The sequence below is a fragment of the Jaculus jaculus genome, chromosome 2 (genome assembly GCF_020740685.1).
Source record: "Jaculus jaculus isolate mJacJac1 chromosome 2, mJacJac1.mat.Y.cur, whole genome shotgun sequence".
NCBI lineage: Eukaryota > Metazoa > Chordata > Mammalia > Rodentia > Dipodidae > Jaculus > Jaculus jaculus.
The window spans coordinates 83,923,218-83,948,445 of NC_059103.1; the positions used below are offsets into that span (position 1 = coordinate 83,923,218).

Consider the following 25,228-nt stretch of genomic DNA (forward strand, 5'->3'; position numbering starts at 1 on the left):
TTAATTGTTGAGCCATCTCTCTAGCCCTCCCAATCATTTCTTTAACAAGTGACATTGAATATTTTTTGTTTTAAAAAGTATATTTATTTATAATTTTGATCAAGAGATCGAAAGAGGGAGATAGAAAGAGAGTATAGGCATGGCAGTGCCTCCCGCCGCTTGTGTGGATACCGGGGAATCAAATCCTGGCCAGCAGACTTTGCAAGCAAGCTTCTTTAACCACTGAACAATCTCTAGCCCTGACACTGAACAATTTCTAACAGTTAAAATGTTGCCATGCAGTAGGAAATCCTTCCAATGTTTCTGGAGGCTATTATGAAAAGTCAATTTTAAAAATAGATAGTAGAAAGGAGTAAATCTTTGGAATTAATAATTCAAAATGATTTTTACAGAGAAAAATAAGAAGTGTCCTTGGTTTCAAAGTTACTTTTATTACTTATATAATATGGATTTCAGTATGAATCTTTCAAATACATTCTTCTGGGAGAAACAAGTGGAAATGCCATTCTAACTAGCAGGAGGACAGGCTTTCTTTTTTTAAAAAAAAAAAAACAGAAAAGTGTGAACCATGCAGTACTTACTTCTATCTTAAGTAAAAATCAAGTGTTGGAGTATACCTTTTCTTAAAAAATAAACGCCCTTTTAAAATTCTATTTGTTATAAATGGAACATTGATATAATTTTTACACAAAGTTTTAACTCACTAATGTGTGTGTGTATGTATGTGTGTATATATATATATATATATATACATATATATATATATATATATATATATATATATATATATTATATATAAAATTTGGTCTGCATAAGGTGATCTTTTCCAATGTGAGTGATGGTACCAAATATGAGGCATCTTCAGAGTCAAGTGGACTGGAACCTGTGCAGTCATCAAACTCAAAATACAAGTTTAAGTTATTTCATTAACAGACATGCAGCCGTGATATGAAATTCAAACTCCAAAGGCAGGTTAAGTGCCAGGTTGGCTTTATGATGGTGAGCTACTTTAGAAAAGGTTTTTACATGTACAGTGAAACACTATGGGATTGCTACCAATTGTATTATGTCTTACAACAAATGTGATATGCATTTCAAAGCAACACCTCTTCTCTACAAGGACTTTTTTGGAAGATGAGATCAACAATAGTTATCTACATCTTTACCCCCACAAGAACAGAATCTCACCAGGCCAAAGATCTTGAAGAAACTATACATTGATTGGAATTTATCACTTTCAAGTAGATGGGAGAAAAATAGCCACAGCACACTTGGAAAGAATATAACAATGGAAATACCAATAATGCACTTGGTGAGGACTTAACAAGGGGAAGACCCTCGGTGCACTGGGTGAGGACTTAGGGGAAGAGCCACGTGCACTGGGAGAGGACTTAACAATGAAAAGCTGTGCATGGTGAGGATTTAACAATGGAGATACTACAACTATGCTGCCACGTGTTACTTTATGTTTAGAATAAATTCAAGTAGCTCAATGCAAACGATGATTTTAATGTGGTACAAAGAGAAATACACTTTATCATATCTAAGTTAACTATCTGCTTCTATTTTGAATCTGGTGAGTCTTAGTAAGTAGTATATGTGTCAAGTGAGGGAAATAATGCTTAGCACTTACCAAACAAAAAAGCAATAGAATAGAATATAGCCCCAACAAATAATACCTTTTTTGCTAGGTCCCCATTCTTTCAAACATTGCAGCCTGGAATAATTCAAATGCTGTACTCTATTTTCAACCTAGTCAAATTTTTATGTGAGGGACTCTTGAGACTTTCAATGTAAGCGATATTACTTCTTTAAGACTACATAAAAACCACCTGGGATCAATAATTGTATTTTATACTTTAAGAGAGTTAATACTACATTCATTTAAAATAGTTTAACAACAAAACTTTTTGTTTTTATTTGTGTAAAGCAGGGTGTCATTTGTAAAACCCAGGCCTTACCTTGGCTTGCTGAATGCTGAGGTTATAGGCATGAACCACCATGCCTATCTTAGTTTTAGAAAGTATTCATCTATTTCTTTTCTGCATAACTGAGCAAATTAGTTTCTAGCCATTTCTATCACGAGTAGAAATTGCTGTAATTTCTTCAATTAATTTTTTTACTTCTAAGGTAAGGGACCATTTGTACCCTCAGTAGTTCATTTGTTTTGTTCTGCTTTACTGGTGTTGGGGATTGAACCTAGGGCCGCATGCTGCCAAGTGCTCTGCCACTACACTGCTCCCAGGCCCCTTCCATGATAAAAAGCTTTCTGCTGCGAAAGTACCATTATGTGGTAAGATAAATGGTTTAAAAATAAAATAAAGCAAAGTTACCTAATTTACCTAAAACTAAGAAAGTTTTAAATACTCAATCTTTTAAAATTTAAAGTTATTTAGATAAACCTACTCTCAGTGTAAACTATTTTGGATTTGCTTATATTTGCACTTTGTGAGTACGGCTGTGGGAGTAGGTGTCGTCATGGTCACACTAGCCAGGCATGGGCCATGGGATGGATAAAGCAGCAGTCTAACTCCCTCGGAACATCCTGCCAGCAGCTTCCTAGAGAAGCGCCTCTTGTTGCACGGGCTGGTGTGACATGCTGTCTGTAACCACGTAAGTGTTCATGAGCTGTAGTTGCATGATAACCAATATGTTCATCTACCACTTCCTTCAATCCATTAATACTTTTATCTTCACATCAACCCTCATTCCACATAACACATAAACAAAACCTGCCACTTAGGAATTCCTTTTCATACCTTCAGTGATGCATGTAGTGACACTAATTATCCAATCCATTCCTAAGGTTAATCTGATATTTATGTGATGAGCAACACAAACTAATGCATCAAAGATCTTTTTACCAATGAGAAGCTCACAATATCAGCTACTAAGAATCTGAGAAATTATATAAACCAGTGTTCTCATTTGACAAATGAGGATGACTAAATCCAAAGTCTATTCCTGTCTCAGACTGCTGACTTTAAATAGAAAATAAATCCTAAACACAAATGTTTTGGTTTTCCTCACATTACATCATTTGCTCCCAAAGTCTATCTGAGTTGTATAGTAATCTGACTCATGTATTCCTTTCTAAGAACATTTATATTTCAGCCCAGCGTGGTGATACACACCTATAATCTCAGCAGTCAGGAGGTTGAGGCAGGAGGATTACATGAGTTTGAGGCCAGACTGGGTTGCAAAGGGAGTTAAAAGCTAGCTAGGGATGCATAGAAAAGCTCTGTTTAAAAAACAAACAATAGATAAAACTAGAACATGTCTATTTCAGTTCTTTAAAAACTACAGATTAGGCTTAACATTTGAGAATTTTTTTAAATGAAGTCAAGGAGATTATTTTGTACATAAGCATGCTTATGATCCTACTTTCCTTAAGAAGTTCCTCCAACAGGGAGGAAGGAAAGTAGCCAGGGGAGAGCAAGGGGCTTGGGAAAGGGACATGAGCTGATGGATGAATTAGAACAAGATATAATGACACAATAAAAGTGCCACAATGAAACCCATTGTTTTGTATTGTGATTTAGAAATTAATTTTTAAAAGGATAAAAGAAGAAATGTCCTCCATTATTATATTCCTTACTATTGGAGCTACTGATAATTAGCACACCAAATCCTACTGATTCCTTACTGGACTAAAAAACTAAGAGAAGAAAGTATTTGATTTCACTTTAGTTGAGCAAAGTTGAGTTTCATAGAGCTCCTCTATATGGAATTAAGATACTGAACTACATTGAAGTTCATATAAGAGCCAAAGCATCAACCCAGAAAAATGAGTTGTATTGAGGCAGGATCTCATGTATCTCAGACTGGTCTCAAACTCACTATGACGCAGAGGGCATTGAACTGATTCTCCTGCTTCCACCATTCTCTGTGCAACATCAGCCAAGGAAGTGACTCTTACTCTTGAGTACACACACACACACACACACATACACACACACACACACACCAAGACCCATGACTGGTGAGAACCAGCCAAGACCAAAAGTGTGCCTAAATCTGTCAACAGTGTAAAGAACCCTACGGAGAGCACTAAAATAAACAAAAGCCAGTTTTCACACTGGCTCTCATGTTTGCTGTCCCCACCCCCTGGGCTGTGGGTTATAGCTACAACCTGCGACTGGAAGGCAGTAATCAGACCTGGTCTCCATGAACGATTCTGAATCATTTCTGGACTCCTGCCTGTAATATGCATATGGCAGCTGGGAACCGAATAAGGAGTTGGCGGACATGGGGTTACTGGCTAGGGAAGCAGCGTGATACGCTTGCCTTTGGAATAAGCCCGCGTTTGTCTCCGGGGTCTGAGAAGCGGAGGACAGTCTCGCCTTCCATCCCTCTGAGGGCCCCGGGAGCGCCTTCCTGCGGGCTGCTGACACCACGTTAGCCACGACGGACTCCTGGATGCTCCTGGGCGCGAAGGCATCATCCACCAGCCCGAGCGGAGAGCGCGCTGCCGCTTCCCAAGGCGTGGGTCTCCGGCCTGCTTTCTCTAATCCCTCAGCTGGCTTGCTGTAAACGGGCTGGTACACCCAAGGCGACGGAGAGCAGGTGAAAGGGGCTGACCTTCCAGGAAGCGAAAGGGAGCGTCCACTCTCCTAAAAACAAACAAAGTGTTACTATGTCCCATTCCAGTTTGTGCTTATCATTACAAAGTCCATGGTACCACTACCACAAGCCGCAAAAACCCAAGTCCTACAATGCCTCCTTAATCCCGAAAGCTGTCTTCGCTTGGTACAGTCTTAGTCGGCTCTGCCTCTTGACTCTCACGTTCCTCACATGACCCTTTCTTGCCTTCCTTCTCTGCGCTCACACTTCCAAATCGCTACTGTCTTTCTCAGGCATACTCTGGCAGGAGCCCCGACGGTCCTGGAAGCCACCCTTCTCTCTCCCCCAGCACCCCCCTAACATCCCCAGTCCACCTTCATTCCAGGCCCGTTTTCCCGGCACAAAATAAAACACAGTGATAACTCCAGAAACAGGAGGCAAACTATGAGGATCTGTACTTTTACCGAGTGACTTTTAACCTCTTATCTCATTTTGGCTCTCTGAATCTAGCAAAAACAAACAAGAGATACTTAGAAGTCATTAGTAACTGGTATGATGGGTGACTGGCCTTTGCCTCTCAAAATCTGTTTATGTGGTAAAGATCACATGATTCTGTTTTCTTTTACATTTTTTTAAACATGGTCTTATATGTCATCCAGGCTGGCCTTTATAGCAATCCTCTGCCTCAGCTTCCTGAGGGCTACCACTGCAGCCGTGAGGCACCACGGGGTTGGTTTCTAGTTCTTAGGTGCGGTGCATCGCTCATGGTTCTGAGGAAGTAACTCGGTTTCCTTTATGTCCGTTCTTTTTCTGCGTTGTGTTACTATGTCTTTCAGGATTTGTGTCCCCACAACATTCCTCTGGGCATACTGAAGTTCTGCTTGCTCATGCACGGGTGTGTGCCACTCAAAATTCTCGTGTTATCTCATTTTATTTACCCTTCTGTCTTTCTAGGGACCATGACTACTGACAATCTTCATTACTTTTCTGTACATTTATTCTTGGTTGCATGAGACTTGCTTAGACAAACTAACTGCTGGGGGGAAAAAAGGGAAGCGAATACATGTAGAAGAAATGAGTCAACTTTGAAGGTATTAAAGCATTGTTTCTTAGCTAGGTAAGGGGACACATCCTTGTATCCCAGCACTTGGGGACGTGGGGCAGGATGATCAGTTCAAGGCCAACCTCAGCTGTGTTACATTAGAGGACAGCCTGAATTACATAAGACCTTGTATCAAGAGTGTACGTGCATGCACACACACATTGTTGAACAAAAGATTATGCTTTCAAGTTAAATTCAAAAAGAGTTTTAACAGCATTTTATGTCTTAATTAAATTCTTAACTATAATGTAAATAGCAACACTTAGATTTGAGCAAAGCATGTCATATTCAATTTTTTTTTTTTTTCAGTTAGTCATACAGTGGTGGATAGTTGATCCTTGATTTGTGTTTGAGGAATAAAGGAGTCAATACAATGGATCTTGACTTTCTTATTTTAATCAATAAACATGTTTGTGTTGGCTGAACCCTAGGAAAAGCTTGTTTTTAAATTAACATTCTAGGATATGAATATTATTCTTCTTCATAAATAAATCCTCTTTACTATAAACTTGGTAAAGGGGTGACTTTTAGTTATCTAAGGCCTTGATTCATATTCTACAGTTTAAAGAGTTACAACAAAAGGTGGGCGTGGTAGCACAAGCCTTTAGTCCCAGAACTCAGGAGACAGAAGTTAGGAGAATCACCTTGAGTTTGAGGCCAGTCTGGGATGACATGGTGAGTTTCAGGTCAGCCTGGGCTAAAGTGAGACCCTGCCTCAAAAACTTAAACAAAAAAATTAAAACAAAATTGGATGTATCCTACATTATTCATGTGTTAGTTTCACGAACTTAGGTAACACAATTTTGCAAGAACACCTGATACCTTCAGGCACTATTCTAGAAAGCTAGAGATACAAAGATGATTAAAATCCCTGCCCCAGACCACACATTCCAGTACTAGTTTAGCTCTCCAGTGGCAAGTTAATCATTGAGGGCCAGTGTGAGAAGAGATTCTAACTCTGCTAAGGGAGATTTTTTTAGCTATGAGAAGTAAAAGATTTGGCATGAGAAAGAGAAACCTAGGTGTGCCCACAGCATGTTATCTACATTTCCCTTTGTCATTAGCCATGGACGAGGAAGAGCAATGCTAATATGCCGAGTCCCTGGGATGGTTTGCAGCTTAGAATGATTTGTGCAGATGCCTTATCTGGTCAGAGTTCGCTCCTTAGGCACCTGCTACGGTCTTTGAAAACAATCAGTTGTGCTGGGAAGATGGCTCAGTGGATCCCCAGAGCTCACACAGAGGCAGATGCATAGCCATAGCCCCTGTGATCCCAGTGCACCTGTGGTGAGAAGGGAGGCAGAAACTGGGGAATCCTGAAGCACAAAGGCCAGCTAGCCCAGCATGCACAGCAACAATCAACATAAGACATTACTTCAAGAAAGGTAGAAGTGTGGCCTGACACTTGAGATCCACCTCTGACCATGCACGCCACAGCCTGCACACGCCCTCGTTCACACACAAACACACCCCACACAACAAAACAGTTGAGAGGACAGCAATAAGTAAAGGGATCCAAAACTACAAAAAAACATCCTATCACTGGCTGATAACTGGAAAAATAGCTATTAATATAATTAGAAGTATTAAACATTTTGTGAGTGCATAGTCTGCAGTGGTAAGACATCCAAATGCTGACTGAAAGAAATTTATTTTCTGTTCTTTCTCTCATGCTCAGTTCTATTATTATTATTATTATTTTTGGTTTGGTTTTTAAGGAACATTGTAGCTGATTTGATAGCATTGTTTTCTGGCTTTTAACTTGTGGGGCCTGACAGTTCCAGAGAGGGATGTCTTCACGGGATAGATGTGAAGATTCCTGTTCCTAGAGACCTAGTCTTCATTCACAATTTTCTCTCTACCCTACAACATTTAACCCATTCTGCACCATGTTTGGATGTTGCCTGACTTTAGCTAGTAGGTCCCCTTGGAGAGGCCCCAGATAACCACACTTCAGCTCTCTCTTGCTCCTGTCCAGTTTTGGTCCAGGAAGAAGTCTATGGGCACAAGGCAGTAAATTTCTTGAATCTTTACCAAAACAGTTTGCCAGGCTGTCTTACCCTCTATGTGGCTGAGAGGGTGGTCGGATCTACTTGGAGCTACTAGCTAGCCTCGTGCAGTCCTCTCAGTTCAGCTTGTCTCAGAAACCACTTTCCAATTCTTCACTCACATTGCACAAAGTGAAAGGTTAGGGCTTGCTCATGGCACACCCCCCCCCATCTTAAGTAGTCCACTTCCCTTGCCACGCTGACCTCTTGTTAGTTACCTAGACACTGCTAGGGACCAAGCACTGTGGAAGTTGTTTGTTGCTCTTTTTAATACATACATACATATATATATATATATATATATATATATATATATATATATATATATATATATATATGGCCTATTATTTTGGCTTAGAAACTCACTTGTCTGGGGTTTCTTGGATGGAAACTCCAACTTCACTATCCTGCTGTGTTAGCATGCGATTTTTTAGTAGAACACAGAGTTTTCTGTCTTAATTTTATTTTTAAAATAAAATATACTCTAAAATTGAATGGAAGGGGTTTTTTTTTCCTACAAATTAATTCCAAGAAATTTCTCTAGGAACTTTCAACAGTCTCTTCTCCATAGCTATTCTTCCATGGGATCCCAGATTTATTAGATGCCCCCCAACCTTCTTTGACCACTTTCACTCTCCTGTTTCTGACTTTCACTTACATATATACATTCTTCTTCCTCCAGTTTGTTAAATAAGCTTAATACAGATAATTTTTTCATGTTCTTAAGTAGTATGTACATAACTAAACAGAAGCACCAAAAGCCAATTCATGGACAAGCCATCATTCAAGCATTTTTGGGGGGGGGGTGAGGTAGAGTCTCACTCTAGCTGAAACTGACCTGGAATTCACTATTCAGTCTCAGGGTGGCCTCATTCTCACTGCAATCCTTCTACCTCTTCCTCTGAAGTGCTGGGATTAAAGGCATGGTCACCATGCCCAGCCAAGCCATCATTCATACTGAGTGAGGGGCCATGCCATCTGGTAGATGACAGTTAATATCCCACATGGAATATTCAGTCTGTATATTTAGAGCAGTCTGATCCATAAGGGTCAGATTCATAAGTGTACACATGAATCTCACTAGTCTAATATTATTCACATAGTAAAAGGCTACAAGACTCCCATTTACTTCACTAATTATGATTACATTCTCCCCAAAGAGAGCTGAACATTAAGTCGGACTTTTTCTCCCTCTACCTTTAATTACAGTTGACATGAATTGATTGCTCTCAGAGTACCAAAAAGTAGGTGTGCATTGCTTTAAGTGAATATTTCATGTCATGCTCATAATAGCCCCACAAAGCAGACACAACATTATTCCTATTTCCCAGATGGCAATGAAGCCTGAAGAAGGTAAGTAACTTTCCCAAAGGTCAAAAGCTAAAGAGTTTTGCTAGGACGAGCTGAGCCCAAGAATCTCATATCAGAGAAACAGGCTTGGGTTCATGGTGCATGCCTATTGCCCCAGAAATTGGGAGGCAGACCCAGGAGAATAGCTGCACATTCAAGGCCTGCTTAGTCTACATAGTGAGTTGTAGGCCAGTTGGGCTACATATTCTCTCTCAAAAGAACAAAAAATTACAGCTCTTAATATAATATTGAACTTTACTTGAGGTAAAATATGAAATTGCTTGACAGAATATCATTAAAATAAACATTCAAGGACTGGAGAGATAGCTTAATGGTTAAGGTGCTTGACTATGAAAACAAATGACCCAGGTTTGATTCCCCAGGACTCATCTAAGCCAGATATGTAAGGTGGCACATGCCTCTGGAGTTCTTTTACAGTGGCTGGAGGCCCTGGAGCACACAGTTTCTCTTTCTCTGTCTGCCTCTTTTTCTCTCTCTCAAATAAATAAATTAAATTAAATATTTTAAAAAACATTTGAGTCCATGAAGACTAAGTAGAAAGAGATCTTGAAAAAAAAACCCTATTAAATGTTGATTATAGTAAGATTAATTAATACTAAAGTCTTGTCATTTGTTACAAATACAAGTAAGGGACCAGTGTGTAGGAAATACACTTTTAGATCTCACTTGGATACTTTTCTGCCTGGAGGTGAGGTCAGCGGGGGCTATGCATTCAGAAGAGCAGAAGGCCTGAGGGTCCTTCTCAGCTTTTCATCAACTAGTTTTTATGTCAATTAAATGCTAACTTCTCCACATAGCTAATAAACTGTCTGGTTACCAATTTAACCAGGAAATGCAACATTCAAGATAAAATGCCATCTGAAGTTTGTTTAGGACAAAGAGTTGACTTCTAAAGCAATGTATGGGGCTGGATAGATGGTATAGGGTTTAAGAACCTTGCCTAAGGACCTAGGATCAATTCCCCAGTACCCATGTAAGCCAGATGCACAAGGTGGCACATGCATCTGGAGTTTATTTACAGTGGCTGGAGGCCCTGGCGTGCCTATCCTCTCTTCTCTGTCTGCCCCCCCCCAAGTATATAAATAAAATAGAATAACTAAAAAATAAGCAATGTATGGAGTTTGATATTATATCAGCTTTCAAGTTCAAAGTATTTTCTATCATGAACCCTGAAAGATTAAAAAAAAATCTTTTGACTGAAATTCTGCTGACATATGCACTGTGGAGCAGGAGTTCCACTGATAAATATTATGTATGTAATCTTCACTGACTCGTTTCTCCTATGAGCACACAATCAGAACATCCTCCTTTGAAACACATACGTTTTTGGTTTATTTTTATTTATTTATTTGAGAGTGTCAGACAGAGAAAGAGGCAGATAATGGGTGCAACAGGTCCTCCAGCCTCTGCCACAGAACTCCAAATGCATGTGCCACCTTGTGCATCTGGCTTATGTAGGTCCTGGGGAATCAAGTCTTAGAAATGCATGCCTGGATCTAGGAAGAGCCTGAAATAGGTTTACAAGATTTGAAAAGTAAGACTGAAAAAGAAAAAGATAATAGAAGGTTGGTGTTAGTGTTAGAAGAAGAGAAGGCTGGAATTTGAATTGCTATTTGTGCCGTGTTAGTAACCAGTTATACGGGGTTACTCCCATCTTCAAGCAGGATTTAATGACAGCAGAAGCATTTCAACATTGGAATAAATTTCTGCTTAGCATTGCAGAATCATTTATCTAGAGGTCCTTAAATATAGCAAAAATATTTTCTTTAGGTAATTAGAAAGAGTCATGTGTGAAGTTAGGGATGAGGAGGCATTTAAGTGGGTTTTTGTTGTTGTTGTTCTGGTATCTTAATATAACAGTTTCTTCTTCATAGTCCCCAGGACTTGCCTCATACAGTGGGTCTTGAGTTTTCTTCTATCAAATGGAGTTTTTAGAAATTCCCTTGTATCTATTCTTCCCACCTTTCTCATCTCCCCTCTTTTCTTTTTCTCTTTTTGATACAGAATCTCATGCCCAGAGTGGCCTTGTATTCATAGCGGAGGGTGACTTTGAACTTCTGATTCTTCTGTCTCCATCTCCTGAGTACTGGGGTTACAGGTGCCACCATACTTAGTTTATGTGATGCTGAGAATGGAACCCAGGACCTTTTGAATACCAGGCAAGCACTCTATCAATTCTGCTATGTCCCAGTCTATAACAGGAGTATTACCATATTCAGAAAATAGAGGCAAGAGTCCACAGAAGTTTGCAGTATTATTATGCTTATAAAGAAAAGCCAGACTCGGGACTAATAATCCATATTTTTTATCAAATAACCTAGTTAGCATATATCTTAAAGTAGCTTGAGAATGCAATGAACATACTCATGTATCAGAAGAAGGAATATGTCCACGTGCTCCTCTCCTCTTGGCTCTGTCACTGACTATTCATCTGAGATTAACTTGTAAGTTAACATTTCAGCTCTGAGCCAATAGGTTTTAAACATTTTATCTCACATTTGAAGAACATCTTTCTGGGAGAAAGGAAGGGTTGTCAGTGGTGTGTTATGTTGAAAGAACGTGAACTTGGACCTCACACAGACATGGTCGTGCTACTGCTTCTCTGGTTTCCAAATGGCTCAGCTCCTCTAGGCTTGACTTTCCTTAGTCCTGAAATGGGGAAAATGCTGACTACCATTTCAAGATTTTTGGGTAGAGGAGACCGGAGTTTAAATTGAATGGTACCAACTAACAACTATTTTTGTTATGTAGGAAGAGACCATGGTCCAAAAGGTATCAGAGACCTGGCAGAACCTTTTGTTCAAGAGGCAGCTGCAAGGGCGGGCTGCTGACCCCAGATAAAAATAGGAGGCAGCCCTGTCTTTGAAGTGGTGTTAGCAGTACAGTGCTCAGAGGTGCCAAGCCAGCCTGGCCTCCCTGCCCCACCAGGACACAGGCAGGAGGCCGCCCAGAGCGCTGCCCCCAGGGACCTCAGCCTCTGCCTCACTGAAGTACCACAGTACAGAATGTATGATTTTTATAGTCTTCTATTTTAAAAAGATACAGGAGTGCTCAGCACTGCAATATCTCTATCACACCTTCCATGGCTCAGGATCCATTGCGGAAGAGGTGGTGGAAAGAATGTAAGAGCCAAAGGAAGGGTGGGACTCCTTACAACATGCTCCTCCAGACACAAAATGGCCTGGATATCCATGACCTCACAGTGCCTGACACTACCTACTCAAGACCATCATAACAGGAGGAAAAGATCATGACATCAAAATAAAAGAGACTGATTAAGAGGGGCAGGGGATATGATGGATAATGGAGATTCAAAGGGGAAGGTGGGGGGAGGAAGGGTATTACCATGGGATATTGTTTATAATCATGGAAGTTGTTAATAAAAAATTGAAAATAAAAAGGATACAAACATACTTGACTGCTTTTCTGATTATTAGATTAGATCCTAGCCTATTCTTGTAAGAATAGCACTACAGACTTACTCTGGGTAAGAGTGCTACAAGTGAAAGTTAAAGATGTAGCTTCGTTGGTAGAGTTTGTGTCTAGTGCGTACAGAGCCCTTGTTCAACCTCTAGCACCTTATAAACTGGATGTGGTCATATATGCTCGTGATGCCAGCCAAAGGCAAGAGGATCAGAAATTCAAGGTCATCCTTGACTACACATTCATTTTCAGGTAGAGAGAAGGTTTAATGGTTAAGGCACTTGCCTATGAAGCTTAAGGACCCAGTTTCAATTGCTCAGTACCCATGTAAGCCAGATAATATAAGTAAAGTAAGTAAATAAATAAAATAATTTTTTGAAAAAAAAAAAGAAAGATGGACACTACAGAGGGATCTGTGCAGGCTGTCTGTGTTCTGGTCATTTTAGAAGCATGACAAGGCAACCAAGATGGATAGAGAATTTACTACATTGTCATAGTTCTTTTTATATAAAAAATTTTAATATATTTTACTTCTATTTATTTATTTGAGAGAGAGAGTGCACTCTAGGACCTCTACTCACTGCAAACTCCAGACACATGCACCACCTTATGCGTCTGGCTTACATGTGAACTAGGGAATAAAACACAGGTCCTTAGGCTTCACAGACAAGTGCCTTAACTGCTAAGCCATCTCTCCAGCCCTACGTTGTCGCCACAGCTTTAAGCAGTCTTGTCACCTCATTTCATCCTCCTCATGTACCCCAAGCCCTTATCTTGCAAAAAGGGAAAGTGATGTACAGGTATTGGGTCATTTGCCATAGGCCACGCAGCAAGTGTTATTAAAAGTATTTCATAAGGAAATCGGGGGGTGATTTTAGTCACAGGTATGAAATTCAATTTGAATAATGTATTTTGAAGCATTAAATTTGTTCATGAAAAGATTGCTACAATAGCAACTTTTTACCTGTTCTCTTTCCCTTCTCCTCAGAAAAGAAGCTACCGAGCTTAGACATAAAATTGTCTCTTCAACACATTTCAAAATATTTTCTGAAAAGTTTTCCCTGTCTTCAAAAGATTTAAATACTGTAAGTCATTCATGCCATAGAAAAAATGAATGATAAATGTCAAAAGTTGATCTCTTATCAGTTTATATAATGAAAAAAATTCAGAATAAAAAAGGATATTGATTTTGTGTGAAATAAATGAACCTTTGACCATGGGAGAGGTATTTGTGGAGAAAAAAATAGCAGTGTGTTGGCTCAGTGAGCACTTAACAAAGGACAACAATCACGAGTAATATAAAAATAAACACTGGGGTCTTGAGGAATGGCTTAACAGTTAAGGCACTTGCCTTGGAAACCTAAGGACCCAGGTTCAATTCCCCAGTACCTCACATAAGCCAGATGCACAAGGTGGCACATGTGTCTGGAGTTCGTTTGCAGTGGCTGGAGGCACTGGCACACCCATTCTTGCTCTATCTGCCCCTTTCTCTCTCTCTCTCTAGTGAATGAATAAATAAATAAATAAAATGTTTAAAATAATAAAACACTGGGCTAGAGAGATGGCTCAGTGTTTAAGGCACTTGCCTGCAAAGCCTAACAACTCAAGTTTGATTCCCCAGCATCCACATAAAAGCCAGATGCACAAAGTGCTACAGGCCCTGGCACACCCATTATTTCTGTCAATATTCTTCTTGCAAATAAGTAAATAAAAATATTTAACAAATAAATACTGGACATTATTTGAAGTATAATTATAATAAACTACAAACCCCATTTAAAATGTACTTAGCTATGTGAATATAACTTCAGCTGTCCATAATACCTTAAATACCTTTTTACTGAAATAAGAACAGGCACTTGTCTCTCTTCATCATGAAAAGAAAAGAAATTATTAGATGTGCTTTTAGCTCTGGAGGGAAATTGAGAAAACGGGTGACAGTGTGGGGTGGCTAGCTGGCTGATTGCAGAGTAGAAAGCATCTCCAGGCAAGCTCTTGGACCAAGTAGAGTAGCTTTGCTGTCTCAGAGGAAAATCCCAGTAAAGATGCTAAGAGCAGCTATTCTTCAGAAATGCATGCAGGGGGCTGCGGGTATTGCTCAATTGGTAGCACTCTTGCCTAGAATGTAGATGGCATTGGATTTGATGACCAGAACCACATAAACCAGACATGCCTGTAGACCCAGCACCCCGGAGGTAGAGACAGGAAGATCAGAAGTTTGAGGTCCTTCTCAACTACATAGGTGAGCCTGAGCTACATGCGAAATGAAAGAAAGCATGTGTGCTATGCCGTCCAACATTCTCAAACTTCCTCCTGGTGTGTTTCGAAGCGCTTCTCTATTACAACTCCTAAGAAAATTAAAATTTCCTGTTAATGGTAATGGCTGAGCCCCATAAGTAACCACATAGCACTTGACAACGTTATTCCACACAGACTTGGAGTATAGAGAACATATGAGGAACCTGACTTCTTAGTCCTTGCAATGGTTCTGTCTCCCCCATTCCTAGGCTTATTGAATGTACCCTTTGATTCATGTCCTGGGCCCTCAGGAAATAGCTTAACACTCTGTTCAAGGACAAATTTAAGACTTACTGCCAACTCATGATTATGTCCCCTTTGTCAAAAACATAGCCCCAGAATGGTCTTAAAACTAGCAAGAAATGCAATTCTTCCTCCAGGAAGGCATCAACACATTTTTTTTTTTTTTTAAAGCACAAAGTAGAAAAGATGGTGCTTAATTCACTGAGCACATCTCTCTGGTCCAAGTAGTAACTTTTATTTAATGGTACATTTTCTGTTTGAGAAGTTTGCACAATAATTTCATGCATATCATTTCATTTTAGAGGAACAGGAATACAATAAGGCAGGTGGATTTTTTCAACTGAAGATTAATTTCTGGGATAGATAAAGGGCTACTAAGGACATTAAAGCAGAGTCTACAATGTTGGTCATGAGTTTATTCTTCTCAAACATGAATCAGAAATTTGAAAACTTTCTCTTGTTTGTCTGAGTTACTATTTTTTTTTTTTCTGAGTAAAAGTTTCACTGTGTAGCACAGGCTACCCTTGATTTCGAAATTCTCCTGTTTCAGCCTCGCAAGGGTTGGGATGACAGGCACTAATACCACACAGGGTTTACGAAGATCTTTCATGAAAAGGTTGCCAGGTCTATTTCTTTAAAAACAAGAAGCATTTACTTGACTTCATAAGGCTCACCCCAGCTGCATTTGTTATCTGGCATTAAGAGTTTAAGGGGATGTCTTGTGAGGCATTTGAATGCTTGTCTACTTATCTAACTTTTAAAACTGGAGAACAGGTATTTAATTTTGCACTTGGCACTAGGTGCTATTATAGCTGTTGTCTCCTGGCATGGCTTTCTTAATAGATGCATAAAAGTACAGTGTGCAATTTCCTAGACATAATATTGTATGCCATTATCATAAGAAATTTTACTATGTTAGACACTGCTACTACTGCTATGTTGGCTACTCTACTAATTTTATTTTTAACGAACCTTACTGTACAGGACGTACCAGTACCAAAACAGGCATGATTAAGAATGAGGATGAGATGAGCATAGTGGTTTTGGCCTATAATCCCAGCACTCGGGAGGTTGAGGCAGGAAGATTGCTGTGAGTTCAAGACTGGCTTGGGCTGCACAGCAAGAACTCGGCCAGCCAGGGCTATATAGACCATGCTGTAAAAAATAAAATAAATAAATAAGGCTGGAGAAGTATCTCCGCTGATAAAGCGCCTGTCTCAAGAGACCATGAAGACCTGAGTTCAATCCCTAGCACCCACCTGACAATACTGGGTGAGATGAGACACATCTATACTCCCAGCACTGGGGAGGCAGAGACATGAGGGTCTTTGGAACTGGCTGGCCAGCCAGATTAGCCTAAGTGGAGAACTCCAGGCCAATGAGAGACACTGTCTCCAAAAAAAAAAGGTGGATATGATCCTTGAGGATGACACTTGAGGGTGTCCTCTGGTCTCTACACACACATATACGCTTTCATAACATGTGTACCTAGACATACTAAAAAATAGGATAAATCAATGGTAGGGAATCAAAGGTTTAAGGACAACCTGTTTCTTGGTATCAAAGCTGATGCAGAGAGAACCTACTTGTTCTTTGCTTTCAATTCTCTCTCCCAGTCTCACTCTCTCAGTTTCTTCTTTCTTTCTCTCTTTCTCTCTCTCTCTCTGTGTGTGTGTGTGTGTGTGTGTACTGGTACTGAACCCAGGGCCTTGAACGCAGTGTAACACGGATTTTAATCAGTCTTCTTTTTATCTTTTTCTTTGAGGATAGCCTGGACTTGCTCTATAGACCAGACTGGTCACATGGACCCAGCCAGATCAGCCAAATGACTGGCAATCAGTGGGGTGCCCTGTCACAGCCAGCTAGCCCTGGCATCCTTTTCCTCCATACTTGTGGAGTTAGGCAGCTCTCTGCCATACTGTTCTGTCCACCCATTCCACTGTCAGCTCGCGGTAAGGTTAGGGGTAGGAAAAATGTCAGGATCTTTCCCTCTGGTATCTAAAGTGCAAGAATTTCCTTTTACTTGTGAAAATTTTACGATCCTTCTTATTTTTGTTTTAAAAAGCTAACTGGAACTGGGCATGGGATCATACAAGTAATCCGAGCACTCTGAAGCTGATGGGGAAGATGCCTATGCATCTGTCCTGGGCTATGTGTCTCAAAAACCAGCACAAAACAAAAAGCTGATTAGCATTCAAAGTACTCCAGAAGTCTCTTAGTTGATGTCAACAGAAGAATGTTTTGATTACTGCCCCAGAGGCTTAAGTTAGTCACTAGGACATTTGTGATTAGAGATAACCGGCTAGTTCCTTACAGCCAGGGAGGTCACACAATCCCTTCTACAGATAAGGGGAGGGGGGAAGCCAAAGGAATTTGGAACAATCTTTTGTCTAGATGGTAAAATTGTAATGGTTCTATCCCTAAAATATGTATGTTCACCCTTGATTAGAGGCCGAGGGCCTGACAAAATCAAGTTTTAAATCTCCCCCATGGCTTTTATTTAAAAGAAAAGAAAAAGGCAAGCAACCCGCTTTAGACCGGCTGCCTGCGAAGCCCTTTGTACGGAAGAGAGTTTGCTGCCACCTTCTGGAAAGTTAAAGTAGCGTCGGCAAGATGGGTGCCCTTCAGGGGAGACACAGCTACCAGTGTGGCTGATCCTGCCGCGACGAGCAGGCAAACTGTTTAAGGGTCTTAAAGAAAAAAGTTGGTAAGTGTTAGAAATGTGGCTTTCAAAGTGCGGTGCACAAACCATTTGTAACGGAATCACCTTTGATATGTTAGGAAGACAAACTCCTGGAGCCTACACTGACCTATAAAATCAGCGTCCAAGGTGGGGCCAGGGAATCTGATTTCTGCTTGGGAGCAGAGTCGGAAAGCTATGTGTTAAAATACAATAAAGAGAGCCAGTTAGGGCTGGGGTGGGGGGGGAAGCTCAACAGACAAGGTGCTTGCTTGCAAAGTCTGCTGGCCTCTGTTAAATTCTCCTGTACCCATACAAAGCCAGATCACCAAAAATGGCTCATATGTCTGGCATTCACTTGCAGCAGCAAAAGTCCCTGACACCGCCTCACCCCCCCACCCCCCACGTACAAATAAATAAAGATATTTGTTTTAAAAGAGGGAAAGGCAGCCATTCATGGTGGCCCGTGTTCAGATTGCCTGAAGTTCTAGGCCTTCACGTGACTACAGAGACCCTGTCACAAAAACAAAAAACCATCCCTGACAAATCCCAGCCCAATTACAAAACCATATGTGTTGGGTGCTGGGGAAATCAATCATACTAGAAGTGTAAAATTGAAACAAAAAAATGTTGAGCTGGAGTGATTGCTCAGCGGTTAAAGTTGCTTGCTTTCCAACCTGATTACCGAGGTTCGTTTACCCATGTATAGCCAGATGCACAAAGTGTTATATGCATCTGGAGTTTGTTTGCAGGAGGCCTTGGCACACCCAATCTCTCTCTTTCTCTTAAATAAATAAAGAAATATTTTAGAAAAAAAACAAATAAAATTAATTTTTTTTTTGAGGTAGGGTCTTATTCTAGCTCAGATTGACCTCGAATTCACTATGTAGTCTCTGGGTGGCCTTGGACTCATGAAAATCCTCCTAACCTGTGCCTCTCAAATGTTGGGATTAAAGGCATGTACCACCACATCTAGCTAAAATTAAATTCTTTAAGTTATATATTTTGCTTATTCTTTGTTTAAATAATGCTACCCACAGTAAGCCATAACAACACTTCAGTGGTTTCTCACTGGTTTTGGCTTAAAAAAAAATCAGTCTCATGTAGCCCAGGCTGGTCTAAACTCCTAAGTATCTGAGGGCAACCTTGAACTCCTAATACACCTGCCTCAATCCCCCAAGTGCTGGGATTCCTGGCATGTTCCACCCTGCTCAGCTCTGGTTGGGTGTTCAGTCTCTGTGGAGCCCCAGCAGCCCAGGAGGCTAGGCTACCATCAAGAGATTCTGAGTATCATTTCAAAACAATGAAAACACTCAAACCTTAGAAGCATGATTGGGAAAGGACTGGCATGCCTTAAATCAGCAGCTGATTGACATTAGCCCAGCTGATTCCTTAGCCATTCTGCACTGGAGAGGATGGGTTGAGGATGCTCCTTATGTATCTGAAATATACTAGGAGAAAAAGAGCTAAAGGGAAAGCCAGTGCCGGAGAGACCCAAAGAGAGTCAGATATCACAAAAGGAAATCTAAGCTGTCAATTTATTTACATTTAAACAAAAATATTTTTGGATCCAAATAACACCTTCTGAATCTAAGCTTGTTTTGATTTTCTCTTTCTCTTTAAGATCAGTTCTGACTTCTGCTTCTGATTCTGAAACATTCTAGAAGTACCAAAAAACCCACAAAAATTCCCGGGGCTTGAAAGGCAGCTGGAATGTTAAGTCCTGCCCTGCTCAGTCCCTGGCTTCTGAGAATTGTTTTCCCCTAGCCCTGTGAGCTAGATTGGGCTTTGTTCACTCCCTCTGGCTTTGGAAAGCAATCATGCTTCTCAGGCCAGGGGATCGATTACTCTGCATAGGCCAGGCTACTGACCCTTTGTCCTAGGAGGGAGTTGGGCAGCGGGGCCAGGACAGCTGTGAGCTGCCCTCATGGGTCAGCTGGTGCTAGCAGAGCCCAGCTGTGCGGATCTGAAGAAGTGGGATAGCCTTGGGGACAGAGGTGCCAACTGTTCCACTTTCTGTGTGATAGGCCTACTTAGGCTTCAGCGAGCATACTAGAACCTTACCCAGGATATCAGCTCTCCTCCTTTGAAAATATATTTGAGTTACAGACAGATCCGCTAAGACTGCTTTCTGTCCTGCTAAGTACGATGCTGGTTCTACTTGACACTGCTATTTTTAACTGAAAATCATGTTGAACCAGCGTCCTTTCCTTCCCTTCTCCCTCTCCCTCTCTCTCTCTCTCCCTCTCTCTCTCTCTCTCTCTTACTAAAGCTATGCTGGTAATCTTGACAAAGCTGAAACAAAAATGACAAGCAGGCCGAACATAAAGCAAGCGTATAGGAGGGAGTTGTGACACACACACTTGTCACTTTAGCACTGGCAGAGGCCAGAACATTCTGAGTTCAAGGTCAATCTGGGCTACCTAAAGTAAAAAGCATGCTGACTATAGAATGTGCATACAATACTTCAGTAAGAGGAAAACAGTAAAGAACCAAAGATCCCTTGAAATAATCCTACGATTAGATTCATGATGTCATTGTAAACATTTATGCAGACACTGGATAGGGTCGTTAATGCAGGCTGGCTTCACATTCCCTTAGCAGTTGAAGAAGACCTCAAGTGTCCAATCTGCTTGCTTTCACCTAGGCAGTGGTGGGATTATAGTACATATACAGATTCTGCAGTGTTGGGGCTCAGGCCTTGTACATCCTAGGCAAGCACCCTACCAAGTAAGCTTCATTCCCAGGCCTGCTCCTACTCTTCCCAGTTTAGTTGTGGCATGTCCTCTAAACTGAGATTCGGGTGAGCAAGGAACACAACAGCACTTGCTGCATTTTCCCTTGGAAGTTCTTGAAATGGTAGCTATTGTTTAGGGAGTGCACTGTATGATAAGATTAATATCTAATGTGCATTAAGTACTTTCTATGTCCCAAGTCCTGTTCTATACTCATAATGAATACCCACTCATTTAATCGTCATAACAGCCCATCATTTTCTTCCACTTCACAGCTGAGGTACTGAGAAGTGGCTCAGCAAGATGTCTGGTCTTAGAAGTCATAAAGACAGGGCTGAATTCAGATGCAGACAGTTTGGCTCTAGGGTCCCCTCCTAAACACTGAAAATGTACCTCTGGGATGGGAGTAGTGGTCCGCGTTTGTAATCCCTGCACTCAGAAGACTGAGGCAGGAAGATCACTGCAGGAGAATCACGGATCATGACAAGTTTGCAGGCCAGCCTGGCTCATGCGGTGAATGATAGACCAGTTAGGAATACATAGAAAGACTATCTCTAACAAGAAAAGAAAAAATAAAAATGCTCTATTCTGAGTGTGCAGGTACAGTGTCATGCAGTGCCATGTAAGTTTATTGAAGAAGTGATTTATACCCCGAGTCTCCTATCTCCCATCATGCCTTACCCTCCGCCCTCCCCCGCAACACACACTGGGGATTGAACCAAGGGCCGCGTGCTTGCCAAGCAATCACTCAACTATTGAGCTGACTTCCCAGCTCCAAATCATGGCTTCTTCTTGATTTACAAAGTTGGGGAGTTTGGGGGCATAATTACTTAAATTTGAAGATTTTATTTTTATCACTATCTTCTCTTGGTACAAATACACATAGCTCTGGTAATGGATGATGCTATTTGGCTGGGAGTGGTAGTGGGTGTTTCAGGGATTTGGTCAAGTGCCGTCTTCTGGAATGTTAGGTATAAAGTGTCATTGCTGGGAAGTCTTTGACAAAAATAGAAGTTGAGGGATCTTCCAGTGGGGGCCTTGTGGAGCAGGAAGGGTTTGCTGCCTCATGCACATCCAGGGTGGTGCTGAGTCAAGCGCCAGAGGCAGGGCTCTGCGTCTGCAGTGGTAGCCACTTGCCACTTGCACGGTATACTTTGAAACAGCCTCTTAGCATTATTCCACTCAGAAGATTGTTGGGATGGCTCAAGTTATTATAGCTTTGCGGTAACCCAAATTTCGTATTGATTCATTACTTAATAGGAAAGTTCCCTGAATTAGATTTAGTCAGAATAGCATAATGCCAAGGGGACACTTCCTTTTATGCAGTTTCATGTAGTCTGCTTTGTGGCTTCCTTTCTCTCTCTTTTTTAAATTGTTTTGCCAAACTTGAGGATTGAACCTAGGGCCTTTCACATGCCAGGAAAGCACTCCGATACTGAGCTACCCCACCCCACCCGACCTTCTGCTTTTCTAAATCACATCAGTTTCCTAGCCTGTGAATAGGACCTGCTCATATTGAATAAGTGAAAGAATTTGTGGCCCTTGTACAAATTCACTGTCAAAGCCATTGGTTTCACTTGTAAAATGAGACTGTCACTTCTAATATGATATCATAGCATGTAATTCTATGAGCTATCTCATGAAAGTGGGGTCCTTCCTAAGGTCACTCAGTGCATGCAAAAATGAAACTCAGGGAACAAAGGCCTGGTGGATCGACTTGCTGATTGCATATCCACCAGGTCTCAAGGAATGAGCTCTTAGAGTCTGGCAAGGCAGTAGAAACCCAGCGGTCCTGTAGGGATAGCACAGAAGAGGTGGGGAAGGTTTTTCATTTTCATTTCCATTGGTCTAATTGCAATTATTTGATGTTTAAATCTCTCTGAATTTCAGATACTTTGTACAATATGAAAAACCTATCTTCTCAGGGTGATTCTGATGAGTAGCTGAAATGGATATATGATTGGCTAAAAACATAGGTTGCATAGTGAATTGTGTAGGGTGCAATTATGAGTTCACAATATGTAACCTTGGGCAAGTTACCCAGACTTTGTGCCATAGCATCCTATCAATGACCATAAAATGGGGACATATGATGGTACATACCTCAAAAAGACAACTGATCAAAATTGATATTTTATGGAAGATACTCAGTTCATGGATGGACATTTCCCTCAGTTAGTACTAGCTATTATTATAACTTATATAAAATATCTCACATTCTTCCTGGCCTAGAGTAGATGCTTAATACATAACACATTAACTCCTCTCTGTTTACCTCCCTCTTTTCTTGTGGGCCCCAGGAAGCTTCTCCAGCTTCCATTTCTACCTGTCATCCACATAGGGCCTGGGACACTTCACCAGGGAGGTTGGGTGTCTTTGAAAACACATCATTCCCTCATTAAATGTAAGAAAGTTTCCCTGACTTCTAGAATTTATTCTGAAGAAAACAAAGCAAAACAAAAGAAAACACTGTGTTCTTTGTCATTTACTTCCAAGAAGAACATTTCCTTGTTTATTAACACAATGTGCAATTTTCTTCAATGCATGGCCAACTACAATACTGTGACTATAAAATGCTTCCTGTGAGCCCACCAATAATAATAGTTCTTAAGGAGCCAAGCAAGCAGGAACTGTGAAAGTAGGGACTCTGTGTGGTGCTTTGAATGTGGCTAAATGACAGTGCCCCTTCACTGACAGAGAGAAGGATAGAGTTCTACCCTGAGCTTATAAGTAGTTTGGCACTAATAAAGCACCAAATGTAGATTAATAGGTCAAGAATGAGCAGACAGAGACAAACATGAGGGCATTTAAATGAAATAAAATGAAAACTCAAAAACTTATATGTATCCATAATTAAAAAAAATTGCTTGTAGCACTCTGGAAAAGTCTAACCTCCTCTTCTTATACTTAAACTGTACTTTATTGGCAGGCAAACTTTTGGTAAAATCTGGAGTCTAATTAATGTCTGATAGGATCTGACTTTTTTTTTTTCTTTTCTTTTCTTTTCTTTTCTTTTTTGGTAGTCCTGTGCGTGGATCCAGAGCTTGCAACTGCTGGTCAAGGGCTGCCCTTCTGAGCTGCACTGCCAGCCCCAGGTCTGAGGATTTCAAATTAAATTTCTTTTCATTCATTTGCCTCTGAGTAGTTTTGTGATTTCTTAATGTCAAGTGGTAGTTTAGTATTTAAAAATTTCAAGAACTGTAACCTGATAATATCAAGCAATCAGTCCTGACTCAAGAGCTCAGAAGATGACAGTTTTTTTTTTTTTTTTTTTTTTTTTTTTTTTTTTTAACTACAGAAGGATAAAGAGAGGCTGCGCTCTTATAGCACTTTGGTATTTGGGTCCTATGGGAATTTATTAGCCTGCTTATGGCTGAAGGCCAACTCTGCTGGAAAGTCAAGAGAAGAATTTCAATGCGGCATTTTCCCAGAATACTTACTAACTCAGTCAGCTGCTCTGAAGTGTTATACAAGTCTTTGTGTCCCCCAGAGTCCAATGACATGGGACATAAGACCATTGAGGGTCAGTGTTTCTGGGAACACAATGCTACTTGTTGAAATTATAAATTTATATAATTTTCTCATGAACATAAATAATTACAAAAAGAAAAAACTCTAGGAGACAATGAGCTTGCACTCTGCACTTGCCTCTGGAAGCCTTTTAAGCATTTAGCATTTAGAAAAAAATCACTTCTTGATGAGCACAACCTCAAACACCTTTCCTAGCTGGCTGGGGTTGGGGGTCTCATGAAAGGGCATCACTGATTTAGAGGAGTTCACCCTTGGCATGTGGGTGCTGGCAGATTCTCTAAGAAGTTACTGTTTGAGGGCTGGACAGATAGCCTGCAAAGCCGAAGGACCCAGGTTTTATTCCCCGATGAAAAGCTAGATGCACAAGGTGGACTATGCATCTGGAGTTCTTTTGCAGAGGCTAGAGGCCCTGGCTTGCCCAAGCTTTCTCTCTCTTTCATTTTCTCTCGTTGTCTCTTTCTCACTTTCTCTCTTTCTCTCCCCCTCTCTCTCTCTTTCTCTCTCTCGTAAATAAAATATTTTAAAAAGAAGAAATAACTGTTTGAAATGATATACAGTAACAGTTATTTGAAAGATTAAGCCCAGGCACAGATGACCACATCTTCTGCTTGTCAGAGACTTTACTTAAGGTGCTACAGAGAGTGTTTCACATGCCCGCTGATAGCAAAAGACTTTCAGCATTCTTTAACCTAGTAACTGCAAACAGGAAGGTGGGCCCATGCATTAGTATACCCCCTTTAAAAGAGTATCATTTGCTTGGATATTTCAGATTTATTATGTAGGCTGTGAGATAATACTCAGCTGCCCTAAAACAAAAAAAGTTAATACTATCTCAAGTAAAGGACCCCAGCTTATGTTAAGGAACCACGTGCAGCTTGGATCCACTTTCCTGTTGCTGCTTGTGGAGATTAAATGAGATACTTGATCCATGGTACCATCACCAGTCATATTAGATACATGCTGAAGTAAAATATTATCCTACAATGTATAGTGGAGAGTCAAAATACAGAAACACTGTCTTATCCTCACAAAACAGAATGTGTTATTGGAATATTACAAATAAAATAGTAAATAAAATGTGGGCTGCTGGGCATGGTGGCACATGCCTTTAGTCCCAGCACTTGGGAGGCAGAGGTAGGAGGATCACCTTGAGTTCAAGGCCACCCTGAGACTACAGAGTGAATTCTGGGTCAGCCTGAGCTAGAGTAAGACTCTACCTCGAAAAACCAAAAAA

General features: G+C 40.7%; 1 protein-coding gene across 2 annotated transcripts in view; it reads right to left on the reverse strand.

Annotated features, from left to right (window-relative positions):
* Window positions 1-968: 968 nt before the first annotated feature.
* Synpo2 (synaptopodin 2) overlaps window positions 969-25,228 on the reverse strand; it is a 187,056-nt gene continuing 162,796 nt past the window's right edge. For both annotated transcript variants that reach the window (XM_045144082.1, XM_004658547.2), the window contains exon 5: window positions 969-4,613. In XM_045144082.1, coding sequence (XP_045000017.1) covers window positions 4,086-4,613 — 528 coding nt within the window. In that variant the 3' untranslated portion in view covers window positions 969-4,085. The remainder of the gene's footprint in view (window positions 4,614-25,228) is intronic.